We start from the raw sequence: 14,535 nt of genomic DNA, 5'->3' as shown, positions 1-14,535 counted from the left end.
TTGCCATAAAATTTTTTCCTAGTTTGTTGCTTCTCTTCTTATCTTGGTTACATTTATTTTGTTTATATAAAATCCTTTTAATTTAATATAATCAAGATTATTTTACATCTTGTAATGTGCTCTTTCTCTTGTTTGGTCATAAATTCTTCCCTCCTCCATTGATATGACAGATAAACTATTCTGTGTTCCCCATATTTACTTATATCACTCTTTATGTCTAAATCACATACCCATTTTGACCTCATCTTGGTATAGGGTGTGAGATATTGGTCTATTCCTAGCTTCTGCCATACAATTTTCCAGTTTCCCTAGTGGTTTTTGTCAAATAGTGACTTCTTATCCCAAAAGCTGGGATCTTTGGGTTTATCGAACACTAGTTTGCTGAGGTCATTTGCCCCTAGACCAGTGATGGGCAAACTATGGTTGGCGGGCTAGATGCGGCCCCCTGAAATGTTCTATCCAGCTTCCCAACATTATTCCTAATCTGAGGAATACAATGAGGAGGATACAATACAATGAAACTTCGAAAGAGTTGCCTTAGAAACAGACTGACAGGTGAGCATTTCCTTTCCTTTGGCCCCCTCTTTAAAAAGTTTGCCCATCACTGCGCTAGACTATTCCATTGATCCACCCTTCTATCTCTTAGCCAGTACCAGATGAAGTCTATCTTCTTAATATATCATTCTATGCCATTCCCCTTTCTATGCAGCCTATTGGCTTTCAAATAAAGTATATCCCTCCAGAGAGGCAGCTTGGCATAGTGGATTCAGAGCTGGCCTTGGATCCAGGAAGACCTGAGGTCCAATCCAGCCTCTGATATATATATATATATATATATATATATTGACTGAGTGATCTTGGACAAGTCACTTAACCTATTAGTGCTCCAGACAACTTTCTAAAATTATCCATTGCTGAGAAGGTTGCCAGCTTGTATTGGTAAAGAGAATTTTTTCACTTAGGAGGCCCTCATACCAAGAGATCACACATCCAGGCCTTATCTATCCAGGGCCATCAGTCTTAGACCATGATACCATCTTGGCCTCCTAGGATCTCAAGTTCAAGTCTTGAACAGAGCAGTAAAATGGGAAAGAACACTGGGTTTAGAGTCAAAGACCTGAGTTCTAATACTGGCACTGTCTTGTTACAACCTGGATGGTCTTGGACAAATCAGTTCGCTTCCCTGGGTCTCAGTTTCCTCATATGGAAAATAAAAGGGCTCCATCTTTGCTCCAAATATGGCTTTTGACCAAGGCAAAAGACAATGGTGCCATCACCTCTCCAAGGCTATGGAGAATAATCCTCCTTCCCAGGGATAGTAAGACTTTCCCTAATTCCTCCTGAGCTCTGTGGTGAGGGAAATGCTTTTGTAATTCTTCCAGTCCTTTCAAAATGGGAGCCCCCACTGCCATTAGTTCATTTATCCATTCCTCCGTTTGGTTCTATAAACAGTTATTAAATGCCTGGTATTTACAAGACACGGGGGATCTAGAGACCCAAAACAACAGACATTTATCAAGCGCCTACTCAGGGCAGAGCCCCGTGGGAGATGCAGGCATAAATAAGACACCCATCGCCTGCCCTAGAAAGGGGATGGAGCACACCCAAATTGTGAGAATGCTGAACGACAAGGGCGCCGAGAGGCCCTGAGCGCTGGGGGAGATCCAAGGAGGGGAAAGATGCTTTCCAGCTAGGTAGTTAGAGCAGGGAGAATAAGGGAGGGAAGCTTCATTGACCATCAATTAAGAGAAGTGGGACGAGTTACAAGGGAATATTCTAATTAAGGTGTGTGAATAAAAGGTGGGATGGGAATGAGTCGTTAATAGTTCTTCACTGAGACCAGAGGCTCTTAGATTTAGAACCAGATGGGATCTCTGAGGCATTCCAACCCAACTCCTTTATTTTATTTCATTTTAAAAAACTCTTACTTTCCACCTTAGAATCAGTACTGGGTATTGTTTCCAAGGCAGAAGAATGGCAAGGGCTAGGCAATGGGGGTGAAGTGACTTGCCCAGGGTCACACAGCTAGGAAATGTCGGAGGCCAGATACTTCCCATCTCTAGACCTGGCTCTCAATCCACTGAGCTTCCTAACTGCCTCCTCCTTTATTTTATAGATGAGGAAACTAAGGTCCAAAGAAGTCATAGGATCAGAGATGAATAGCTGGAAAGGAACTCAGAGGCCATTTAATTCAGCCCCTTTATTTTAGGACATAAAAAGGCAGAGGGGCAGCTAAGTGGCTCAATGATAAAGAGCCAGGTCTGGAGATGGGAGGTCCTGGGTTCAAATGTGATCTCAGATACTTTTTAACTGTGCCACTCTGAGCAAGTCACTTAACTTTCTTTTTAGTTGTGTGATCCTGAACAAGTCACTTAACCCTCATCGCCTAGCCCTTGCTGCTCTTCTGTCTTAGAACTGATACTAAGGAGGGCAGGTAGGTGGCCCAATGGATTGAGAGGCAGGCCTAGAGATGGGAGGTCTTGGGTTCAAATGTGGCCTCAAATACTTCTTAACTGTGTGACCCTGAGTAAGTTACTTAACCCCAGTTGCCTAGCCCTTATTGCTCTTCTGCCTGGGAACCAATATACAGCATTGATTCTAAGATGGAAAGTAAAGGTTCTAAGAGGAAAAAGAGAATTGGTACTAAGACATAAAGTAAGGGTTAAAACATATTTTTTAAATGAAAAATAATAAAGTGTCAGAACCTGAATGTTCTTTTCTATTTTATCACTCTGCTTTTTAAACCCTAGTGTTCCCATGGATGCATTATGCCAACAGTGTGGGCACCCCTTCCACTGGTACAAATCTTAACCCTTCCATGCCCTCACATTTGGGGCAATTCTTTTCATGCCCCTCCACCTCCCAGTCTTCCAGAGAGGATGACTCAATGCATAGAAGGGCTCTCTGGGTCCTTTTAGTATTTCCTAGACACCCATGAAACACTAAGGCCCTCCCACTTGTCATCCTTCACTCTTCCTGTCTGACTGGTTCACCTCCTTTTCAGATCCTGTGTATCCCTGGTTTCTTTTCCACCACCTCTCATATGCAAACCATTGATTTCGATCAATCCATGCCCACTTGACATCTGGGTTTGAATTGTACAAGTCTGCCATGTACCTCCCATGAGAAGATGAGCAAATTGTTTTCATTCTCTGTGCTTCAGTTTTCTCATCTGTAAAATGACTGACCTTCCTGCCTAGCTTGTACCTGTCATCATAGGACCTTATAACATCTCCACTGCTTTCTGAATCACCTGCCTTTCTAATTCTGTGGAAATGGTGGTGTGCTGTGTCTAATAGCCATCGAGCATCAAAGAGGACTCTTGTTAGGTTTTTATATGGGAGCACCCTTTGGGAATTGTTAAAAGTGATTTATAGTTTCCCAGGCAGCCAATAACATTCATTAAGTCCTTATGTGCCAAGCTCTGGGGATACACAGAGAGGCAGAAAACAGATTCTGCCCTCAAGGAGCTCCTAGTCTAATGGGGGAGATACAATGCAAATAGCTATGTACAAATAAGATAGAAAAAAATCAACAGAGAGAAGAAAACATCAGCCTTAAAAGGGAAACAGAAAAGACTTCGAGGGAGAGTAGGGACATAGCTAGGTGATTCAATGGATAGAGAGCCAGGCCTGGAGACAAGGGGACCTGGATTCAAATTTGGCCTCAGACACTTCCTAGCTGTGTGATCCTGGGCAGGTCACTTTACCCCCATTGTCCAGCCCTTATCCTCTTCTGCCTTGGACCCAATACACTGTATCCGTTCTAAGACAGAAGGTAAGGATTTAAAAAAAAAATAGAAAGGACATTGGCAAGCTGGAGAATGCTTATAGAGCAACCAAGATGACAAAAGGCCTCGAGTCCCCAATCCCCTAAAGAGCAGCTGAAGGAAGCGGGGGGGGTGGGGGGTGGGGGGGGCGTCTAGCTTGGAGAAGAGACGTGGGCACTGGGATGCGCCATGACAGCTGTCCTTGTGCATTTGCAACATTGTCCTGTGGAATGGAAATTAGAGTTTGTCCCAGAAGGCAGAGCAGGAAGAAGTTAGAAGAGGCCAACTAAGACTTGGAAAGCTTCTTAGCAATCATTTTGGAAGCAGTGAGTCCCCCTTCCTTGGCGGTCTCCATGTACTTGCTGGAAATCATTTGTCAGTCAGATTATAGGGAGGATTCCTTTGTAAATGGGCTGGCCTAGGTGACCACTGTGGCCTCTTCCAACGCTCGGATTCTATGGATCAGATAGAAGGCTTTTGAGCCATCCACGAGCCTCTGGCCACTTTCATGTCTTCTTCATTAGACCATCTCTTCCAACATATCTTCCACTATCCTCTCTTGTCCCCACTGTCATGTGGAACTCATCAGGTGTTGAGGCTTGGTGATCTAACAGCTGACTTGGCCTGGAGGACCTCAGGCTCTTTGCAGAATTTCTCTCTACAGTCTTTGTAATAAATGCTGGTGTGTAGGTGACAATATTTTCAAGGAAAATGACAATGTTCTATGGAGTGGGGTTTCTTTGGTTGCCTATGGATACCCACCGAAGCATCTCTGCCAACTCCCTTGTGTCAGCCTCTCTGAGCAGAGGCCAGAAGCTCGCCTATCCTTTAGCGGCAACTTCTTTTTAATCCTGGTCTCTTATAGGTGAATATCAGCATTCCTGGGGTTATGTCCTATAGCCTATAGAGGGTCCGTTAGAGCCTACTGGGGACAGATAGATGGCTTAATGAATAGAGTGCCAGGCCTAGAGTCAGGCAGATGTAAGTTCAAATCTGACCTCAGACACTTAGTAGTTGTGTGACCCTGGGAAAGTTGCTTAAAACTGTCTGCCTCAGTTTCCTCATCTGAAAAATGAACTGGAGGAGAAAATGGAAAACCACTCTAGTGTCTGCTAAGAAAACCCAATATGGGGTCACGAAGAGTCAGATGTGACTGAAATGACTGAACAACAACAATGTAGTGGGTCAGCCCATCAGTCATCGAGGCAGGGCTTTCATGTTTGGGGAGCCAGGAGCTAACTCAAGGTTTATAAAGGGGCTTCTCAGAGCCCTCTACCCCACTCTACCCTTTTCTCTGCTTTGTGATTATCACTGCGGGAGTGATGAAGGAGACCACACTCAACAGAAGCCTGTTCCATGGGATGCCATGGTCCAAGGCTTGTCTAATAGTCTACTTCCTGGGGGTGGAAGTGGGCCACTATTTAGCTCATTTGGTCTTTAGACAACAGGCACAGGCAGTGGCTGGGCCTTGCTAACTTGGGAGAACCCACCAGATTTTATATTTGACTGGCATCGCTTCATACCTGTGCCATAAGGAGCCAAAGAAGGCCTGCTTTGAGGAGGAAGGGATCTTAAAAAACAACAAAAAACCTTTGCTTTCTGTCTTAATAACAACTCCAAGACAGAAGGGCAAGGGCTAGGCTGTTTGGGATAGATGACTTACCCCCAGTCACCTAGGAGAGACTTTAGTGAAGGCAAAATTGTATCTAGATATTCGTTTTTTTTCAGAGTTCATGATAAAGGCATTTACTAAGAGGTACTATAGCAGGGAAAGAGCAAAGAGTGCTGGATTTGAAATGAAAAGACATGGGTTCAAATCCTGGAACTCCCATTTACTTCTTGGATGACTTTGGATAAATTACTAACCTCTTTCTTAATCCTCCGTTTCTTTATCTATACAATGAGGGAGAGGTAGACTTAGGTGAACTTTAAAGTCCCTTCCCATTCTAAATCTGTGAACTAAGAACTACCTGACTGGGGCAGCAGGGTGTCCGAGTGGATGGAGGGCCAGGCCTAGAGGTGGAGGTCCTGAATTCAGATGTGGCCTCAGACCCTTCCTAGCTGTGTGACCCTGGGCAAGTCTCTTCACACCAGTTGCCTAGCCCAATTCTTCTGCTTTGGATCAATATTCAGTATTGATTCTAAAATGGAAGGCAAAGATTTTTTTTAAAAAAGAGAAAATGAACAGATCTAGCTTCTCCTCCTACCTGTACTACTATCTGGCCTTGGCCGAGTCACTTCCTTTTCTCTGGGCCTCAGTTTCCTCATCTGTAAAAAAGGGGGTCTTCTAGTCAATGGTCTTTGAACCGGATGAGCTCTGAAAATCGAATTCTGAGATAGGCAGGGGACATTTGAGATGGCTCTTCAAGGTAAGTTTTCAACAGATAGAGATGGCAGGAGAGAGCAGGAGAGTGAAGCAAGAGAACCTTAAAGGGCCTCCCGCTTTTCTTCTTTTTCAGGTGTCTTAGACTTTGAGGAGTACAGCTCTATGGCCCTTCCGGAAGGCAAGTACGTGTGGGGGCCCCTGGAGGCCCTGGCTGGGCCCCCCCGCCCCCTCTCCCCTTACTCCTGTCCTAGGGTCTGGCCACACCCCAGAGCCCCTGGAATTGGACAGAGGAGGGGAAGGGGGATGTGGCATGGTGGTACGGGTGGGGGCCCTTCCTTTCTCCTGGTCTATCCCCAATTCAGGGAGCTGCCAGATTCCATGGTCCCTTCCCCCGGGGCTCAATGCCCTTGTCCATCTACTCCCTTCCTTCCCTATTCCCCCTCCCCAAAACACAGGTGGGAGACGCCTTCGAGGCAGCGGTGGGAGCAGGCCCTTCCGGATCCCTGGGCTGAGCCGGAGGGAGCGTGAGCACCGGCCATCGTGAGTGTGGCTCCCACTCTGGCTTGGGCATGGCACCTTCTTGCCCTCCTCTGGGGGATCCTGCCCTGGAGTGGGCTGGAGAGGCCTGGGGATCAGGACAGGGGGAGGCGGGGTTCCTGGTCCCAGGAGGAGGAGAGGAGAGCAGAGAAGGCAGGAGAGATGGGCCTCAGATACCCTGAGACAGAGACGGGTGGCTCAGAATGGATGGTTAGGTGAGAGACAAAGGCCCCAGGGAGGAGGATGCAGGGAGGGGGTGAAGGCCTAAGAGAAGGGAGATGGGCAAGGCTGGAGGGGAGGCAGCCTCTGATGGTTTGGGATCTTCTTCCTCCAGGGACTCCCCAGAGGCAGAATCAGTGGTGAGTAGGGGCCAAGAGAGTTCTGCCCCCCCCTCCCCCAAAGCCGGGACCCTCCGCCCTTCCCCCACCTCCACTGGCCTAGGCACTGAGGTGCTCTAAAGGAAGCGTGCCTCCCCCTCCTAGTCAGAGTGCAGCCTGTCACAGCTTGAAGTGACTGGCCTCCACGGCCATTTGGAGGCCTCGTTTTCTCGGGGGGGGGGGGGGGGGCGGAGACAGGAGGATGGTGTGGGTACATGAGACCCAGGGAAGGGTCGGGCCTGGCCCAGAATCCTAGCAGGGGTCAGTGGCAAAGCCCGGAAGTCCTCAAAAACAGCCGGTCCACAGCCTTTATTAAGCTAGAAAGCCAGGCACGGGCCGAAGCCGGGGTAACCACTCCATTCCGGCCTGCTCTGCGGAGGACAAGATGCAGACATCGAGGCACGGAACCCGCGGCCTTCCCTTGCCGCCCAGCCTAAATGGGCGGCTTGAGCTGGAGAGGAAGCCGGGGGAGGGGGGCGGTGTTCGGAGCCAGCCCCGCCCCCGCCGCCCCCGGCCCCCTTCCCTCTGTCCGAGGGGGCTTTCCCAGGGCCCTGATCCGCCTGTGCCCCCAGACCTGCCCCGTCGTGGACGAAGAAGGCTTCAGCGTCCGGCCGGATGTCAACCAGAACAATATCCTTCCACCCCGGCTCGAGGGAAGTGGCGCCCCCCCAGCCCGGCCGCGTGCCGCCTCCCGGCCAGAGGCCCGGAAAGTGGTGAATGCGCACCCCCTGGTGGTCGGCGTGGAGAATGGCGGCCGGAGAGGAAGCGGGGGGAGAGGAAGCGGGAGCAGGAAGGACCAGTAACCCCAAGGGGCGGGCCGAGGGCACTCCCTCCGCCCCTCCCCGCCCGCTCTCTGCCGCCGTGGGGGGGGCGGTCGCGAGCTGGCTCTGAGAACGGGAGGAACCGGACGTTGTAGTCACACGTTTCTGTATTGTGTACTTGTATAGTATTGTGTAATTCCCATCAGAGCTGCTGTGGCTGTAACACACAATGAATAGCATTATCTGCTTATAGAATATAATAATATATAATAAGGGATAATAGTTAACAACGGTAATGAGCAGCCTGGACTAGTGGCTAGTCGGGAAGACCTGGGTCCAAATTCTGTTTTCTGATACAAAGGAAGGAAGGGGAAGGGAGGGAGAGAGGGAGAAAGAGAGGGGGAGGGGGAGGGAGAGAAGGAAGGAAGAGAGGAAGGAGAGGAGGAAGGAAACAAGCATTTATTAACTCCCTACAATGTGCCAGGCATTGTGCTAATTAAGCACATTACAAAAAGTGTCTCTTTTGATCTTCACCATAGCGCTGGAAGTTGCTAGTATGATCCCCATTTTATAGGTGAGGAAACTGAGGCCAAACGGGTGAAATGACTTGTCCAGGGTCACACACTTAGTAAGTATCTGAGCTTAGATTTGAACTCAAGTCTTCTTGACTCTAAGCATAGTGTTCTGTCCACTGCACCCCCTAGTTGCTCCTATGTGAAGAGCTATGAACTTTGATGTGTGTGTGGGGTTCCCTCAAAAACACATGTCATGGGGGCAGCTGGGTAGCTCAGTGAAATGAGAGTCAGGCCTAGAGACGGGAGGTCCTACGTTCAAATCTGGCCTCAGCCACTTCCCAGCCGTGTGACCCTGGGCAGGTCACTTGACCCTCATTGCCTTTAAAAAAAAACCACACATGTTGTTATAGATTTGGAGCAAGAAGGGATGATAGGGACCACCTAGTCCAACTCCCTTGTGTTAAAGATGAGAAAACTGAGGCCCAAGAAGTAGAATAGTGTGGTCCAGATTATCCATAGCGTGATAAGCAGTCAAGACTAGAACCCAGGTCCTCTGGCTGGGCCCTGTGCTGTCCACACCAAACAGAAGGGGCTGCTCGGCTGTGTGAGGGTTTAGGGGTTCTGCTTCTCCGTGGCTGGGGTTGGGGGGCAGGAGGGAGCACCATAGCCTTTTCCTGGCCTCCTTGACTCCTGGGCACCAGAGCGGGAGAACTCGCGTTTCTGCTCGTCCAGCGACTCAGACTATGATGACGATGAGGAACCCCGAAAGTTCTTTGTGCAAATCAAACCGGCTCCGCCGCCCAGCCAGTCCCGGGACCCTGAGGCTGCTGCAGCCCAGCTCAAGGCCACAGCGGGCAGCCTGATCCTGCCGCCAGGCCCGGGGGTGAGGAGCAGTGGGGGGGGGCGGCAGCCATGGGGTGCCCTTTAGTGGCCGGGTGGGGTGGATGGGGGGAGGGTGTTGGGGGTCCTCCTGGCCGTCACTCCCTTGACCCCTTCTTCTGCTCGCAGGGCACCATGAAACGCCACTCGTCCCGTAAGTGCTGCGTCTCGTTATTGCCGGGCGGTGGGGGAAGGAGGGGATGGAAGGTGGGGAGGAGGGCCCTGCGGGCCCCGGGGAGGTGGTAAGCTGAGGTGGGCTCTCTTACAGGGGAGACGTCAGGGAAGCCTGTGAGGCCTCACTCAGCCTCCAGAGCCATCAGGTAGGCCTGCGTCCCCGCGTGCTCCCCTGCCCCTGCAGGCCCTCCAGCCTGCCCCTTCCCTTTCGCTTTGGCTCCATTTTCTGTCTTACCATCCATCCTGGGTATCGGTTCCAGGGCACGAGCGCCCTTAGGGCTAGGCCATGGGGGTCAAGTGACTTGCTCACGGTCACCCAGCTGGGAAATGTCTGAAGCAAGATGGAACCCAGGACCTCCCATGTCTAGACCTGGGTCTTGATCCGCGAAGCTGCCTCACTTCCCCAAGACACCCCTTTGGTTTCCCCCCTCCCCTCCCCATCATTTAAGGGGGGTCCAGCTGTAACCTCTACCCCTCCCCCTCTCCAGATGTGCAGAAAAGCCCCAATCCGATGTGCAGCTGTCCAAGGCCCTCTTTGGCCCCCCGCTGGAGTCAGCCTTGGAGCCCGAAGACTTTCCAGGTGACGGTGAAGGCCCCTGAGAAGAGGAGGGGCCGGGGAGCCAGGCCCCCCGCCTCTCTGACCCCCTTTTTTCCCTTTTTCCCTCCCCCACTCCAGGCTCTGGCAGCTACGGCCTTACCTCCAGCCCGTCTCCCTTCTCCTCCTCATCCCCAGAGAATGTGGAGGACTCGGGTCTGGACTCCCCGTCGCACCCAGCCCCCGGCCCCTCTCCAGACTCCTGGGTTCCCCGACCGGCTACGCCCCAGAGTCCCCCCGGGGCCAGGAGGCCCCCTAGTTCCCCACCTGCCCGGCCCCACACATGCCCAGCCTGGACTGCGCCAGGGGGGCCTCCAGGATCCGAGCCCAACCCTGACCCTTGGGCGAGTGATGGTGAGTCTTGGCCCCCTCGTATGACCCTCTCCCGTGCCCGAGATGTCCATTTCCAGCAGGTTCAGGAGATCCTAGAGTCCCGTCTAGAGTGGCCTCCTAGGCCTTTGGCTGACCCCTACCACGACTCAGGGAAACTGAGTCCTCTCCCTCCTCTTCCCTTCCGAGCCTCATCCGGGCATGGAGGTGGAGGGAGGCAGGGGGAAGAGACCCCAGCCCAGGATTCTGGAGGACACAGTCTTGGATCAGCCTCCATAGCCAGCCTTGTCCCTGTCAACTTTTCCCTCCGGGCCTCAGTTTCCTGACCTGTAAAATTGGAAGCATAATCTTCATACACTCTGCAGGGAATTATTATGAGGAAAACACTTTGGAAATCTTTTCATGTGACTAGAATTGGGAATCTCTGTGAACTTGTATTCTTGGGGCATAGAGGATAGAGCACTGGACACAATCAGAGAGACCCGAGTTCAAATCCTACCCCTCCCCCCCAACTTCTAGCTGTGTGACCCTAGGCAAGTCACTGCAGCCCTGCCAGCCTCGCTTTCCTCAGGAGAAGAACAGGCGCACCTTCCTTGCAGGGTTGTTGAAGGCATCCAACAATGAGCTCTTACACACACACACACACACACACACACACACACACACACACACACAATATGCTCGACAAGCTTTTAAAGAGCTGTAGGAAGATTAGCGACCAGCATTTCTGTTATGGTTTCTCCTTACCCATCTCTCACCCCGTGATGGCCAGACCTGGTGCCCGCTCTGCCTGACACAGGGCCCCGGGACGGACTGGCAGCCCTCCCCAGAAGAGGCCACACCAAGAAGACCCCCAGCGCCCTCACCCGCAGCAATGGCGACCTGGTACGGGTGGCACAGCTCCCTGGGAGGCCCCACGCGTTACTTCCTGTAGTGTCTGGCCTGGGCTGGTGCCCAGGACACAAGGGGGAGCCCTGGGTGGCTAGAATGGGGGGTGGGGAGCAGAGGAATGGGAAGAGGCTCTCGGGATGCCGTCAGGGAGATGGGCACTGCCCGCTGGGGCTCCCACCCTGCCTAGCCAGCTGTCCCTCTCTGGGCCTCTGTTTTCCTGACGGAGAGGGGGAGGCTCAACCTCCGACCAGCTCCTATGGTCTCCACTTATTTTGCTTCCAGTCTCGCTCCCTGAGCCCCTCTCCCCTGAGTTCCTCTGTCCCCAGCAGTCTCCCCGAGAGGAGCAGCGGCTTCTCCCAGTCGGGCCTCGGTAAGTCTTGGGGTCCCTGTAGAGAGGGGAGGGCAGAGCATGTGTGAAGCACACAAAGGAGAGGGCTCTAGGCTGGGAAACAGGACACTTGGGTTCAAGGGGCCCTGATTGCTGTTTCCAGGTCCTGAGATAAAGTATTGTAGACCCCTTGAGGGCAGGGCCTGTCTTGTGTATCTCTAGGGCTTAATACAGGTTTATGGGCTGATTAACTGACTACACTTGGAAGTAGAGGCCCAGGGTTCAAGTCCCCAGCCCTGCCACTGATTAGCTGTGTGTCTCTGGACAGTTAACCTCACTAAGCCTCTGTCTTCTCATCTGGAAAATAGTCTGACTAGGAGATCTTTGGGAGCCCAGGCCAGCTCTAAATCCCATGATCCTCTAAGTACTGAAAAGGCTGCCCGGTGAAAAAGGGATTAGCCTTCTTTGTTCTGGCCTCAGAGGTGGAAGACACTGGGGAGATGGATTTTGGCTCCATGTTAGGGAAAACTTGGGAACAATGGGAGCTGTTCAAAAGTGGAATGGGATATTTTAGGTAGGTGGTGAGCTCCCCATCCAAGTACAGTTTGGACCACTTAGTGTCAAGGACATTCCTATGGGCAGTCTCTTCCTCCTAACTATATAATTCTGAGTCCCAGTTTTGCCCTAGACTTACTGTGTGGCCTTGGACAAGTCTTTCTCCTCTCTGGGCCTCAGTTTCCCTACCTGTAAAATGAATATCCTGAAAGACTCTCTTGGCTCTGTTACTTTGTCCTCTGGCACAACTCTTTGACGGGCTGGCCCATGAGTCTGAGAACGGATCCCGTCTCGTCTTTCTCCCCTCTGCAGGGATCTCCAGGGGCCCGAGCCCTGTGGTGCTAGGCTCCCAGGATGCCCTGCCGGTAGCCACAGCCTTCACCGAGTACATCCATGCCTATTTCCGGGGCCAGGATGCCCCCAGGTAGGCCACAAGTGGAGTAGAAGCTGAGGGGGAAAGAAGGGGTTCCAGGCTGACCAAGCTTCTTCCATCACTCACTCTACTTGCCTTGTAGGCTATTGTGGTCCTCTCCCCCCCCTCCCACTGAACCCCCCCCCCCCCAGTCCTCAGGCTGATGGATGGCCAGAGAGCAGGGCTCGAAAGTAGGAATAAAACCAGGAGAGCCGAGGTCTCCTCACGCACCCACTGTGAGGCCCTAGATGAGTCTTTTCTCCCATTGGGGCCTCTGTTTTCCCTTCTGTAAAATGGGGCTCTAGTCCTTGATGGCCTCCTGACCTCCCTCTCATGGAGAGTTCTGAGGTCCACGTGACATCCTACCGTTGGCAGACAGCAGAGTCGTATCAGACTCAACTTGAGGACTCTGACATTCCTAAGAAAGAGAACTGTGGGCAGCCGGGTGGCAGCAGAGGGCACAGAGCGCCAGGCGTGGCGTCGTTTCACCCTGCTGGCCTCAGTTTCCTCATCTGTAAATGAGTCAGAGACTGTAAACCAGTCCAGTGGCTTTGTCAAGAGACCTCCAAATGAAGTCCCAAGGTGGGGCCCCACGGAAACAATTGAACAATAGGAAGAGAAGGAGCGTGACCGCTGGGGAGACCGAGGCTGCCTTGATTTCACGTCCGGCCTCTCATGCCTGCTAGCTGGGTGACGTCCCTTCTGTCCCTAGCTGAGACTAGACATGCCCCATGAGGCCCAGAGCTGCTTCTGGGGAGGGAGCTCCCACACGAGGAGTTCCCCACGCTGATGAAAATCCGGGTCTTTCTCGGCAAAAGAAGAGAGTTTTCAGAGTATAACAACAACATGAAATATTTATAAAGCCCTTTTAGGGGTGAGAAATATTACAAGTAGGTCCTTGTTTGGTCCCTACGGCGCCCCCAGGAGGCAGGTGCTAGGATGATCCTTGTTACCTAAACGAGGACACAGGCTCACAGCCAGTGAGGGTCTGAGGTGAGACTTGAACTCGAGTCTTCCTGTCTGCATGGCCAGCATTCCATCCCTCGCTCCATAGCTATTCCTAGAAAAGATATTTTCCCAGGAGGTGAGGCTCCACTAGGGGAGAGGGAAAGGCCCAGGAGCCCCCTCTGAGCTCTGTGCCCCACAGCTGCATGGTGAAGGTGACGGGGGAGCTGACCATGTCCTTCCCCGCGGGCATCGTGAGGGTGTTCAGCGGGACGATGCCCCTGCCCGTGCTCAGCTTCCGTCTGGTACGAACGGCTGCCATCGAACACTTCCAGCCCAACTCTGAGCTGCTCTTCAGGTGAGGAAGAGGCTGGGCCGGGGCGGCCTGGCAGGGGTCCACTTGGCTCGGGATGAGCAGCGCCAGGAGGCCCCTGGGGAAGGGGAAGGCGAGGGAAGAGGGAATAGCTGTGGGAAACCAAGGACGAGCAGGCCTCACCTCCTCCCCAGTGACCCTTCCCAAAGTGACCCGGCCACCAAGGACTTCTGGCTGAACATGTCCGCGCTGACGGGACACCTACAGCGCCAGGCGGAGCAGAGCCCGGCAGCCTCGTACTACAACGTGGTGCTGCTCAGGTACCAGGTGAGCAACTTGGCAGAGCCACGGCTGGCATCTCCGTTGTAATATGAGTCGACAGAAGAGGGAAAGTTCTCAGGAACTCCAGAGACACCCAGCCTGTGTGAGGGCAGAAGGCAGAGACCCCGAGCCTGGGCGCTGGGGCTGGGGCTCTAAGTGGAAACCCAGAATCACAAGGCGGTGGCTTGGACACTCAGGTAGACAAGTCAGAGGGCTCTTGTTGCTCACGTACAAAGAGAGTGTCATCAATTAGAGTCCGAGCTGGGTTCCATCGGGTTCATCATTTGCTCAGGTGGAAGGCATTCCTGAAAGCCACTGTTTTCAAGATAATAAAGTTTTAGCAAATAGGGGCAAATATAGAAGAATCAGAGTTGCCCTCCTTGACTGCATTTGTTAAGAAAGAAAGAAAGAAAGGAAAGAAAGAGAGAAAGAAAGAAAGAAAGAAAGAAAGAAAGAAAGAAAGAAAGAAAGAAAGAAAGAAAGAAAGAAAGAAAGAAAGGAAGGAAG

At 52.0% G+C, this 14,535-nt stretch overlaps 1 protein-coding gene across 1 annotated transcript in view; it reads left to right on the top strand.

The window, feature by feature from the left end:
* FCHO1 (FCH and mu domain containing endocytic adaptor 1) overlaps positions 1-14,535 on the top strand; it is a 47,687-nt gene that overhangs the window by 27,087 nt on the left and 6,065 nt on the right. The window contains exons 9-23 of the mRNA XM_044685361.1: positions 6,229-6,273; positions 6,551-6,635; positions 6,967-7,081; positions 7,582-7,639; positions 8,984-9,168; positions 9,294-9,318; positions 9,433-9,484; positions 9,827-9,918; positions 10,015-10,287; positions 10,453-10,470; positions 11,036-11,148; positions 11,437-11,524; positions 12,350-12,461; positions 13,597-13,752; positions 13,902-14,034. Coding sequence (XP_044541296.1) covers positions 6,229-6,273; positions 6,551-6,635; positions 6,967-7,081; positions 7,582-7,639; positions 8,984-9,168; positions 9,294-9,318; positions 9,433-9,484; positions 9,827-9,918; positions 10,015-10,287; positions 10,453-10,470; positions 11,036-11,148; positions 11,437-11,524; positions 12,350-12,461; positions 13,597-13,752; positions 13,902-14,034 — 1,550 coding nt within the window. The remainder of the gene's footprint in view (positions 1-6,228; positions 6,274-6,550; positions 6,636-6,966; positions 7,082-7,581; positions 7,640-8,983; positions 9,169-9,293; positions 9,319-9,432; positions 9,485-9,826; positions 9,919-10,014; positions 10,288-10,452; positions 10,471-11,035; positions 11,149-11,436; positions 11,525-12,349; positions 12,462-13,596; positions 13,753-13,901; positions 14,035-14,535) is intronic.

This window comes from Gracilinanus agilis, chromosome 1 (genome assembly GCF_016433145.1).
Source record: "Gracilinanus agilis isolate LMUSP501 chromosome 1, AgileGrace, whole genome shotgun sequence".
NCBI lineage: Eukaryota > Metazoa > Chordata > Mammalia > Didelphimorphia > Didelphidae > Gracilinanus > Gracilinanus agilis.
The sequence above is the reverse complement of the archived record's forward strand: the minus strand, read 5'-3'. Positions and strand labels throughout refer to the sequence as shown.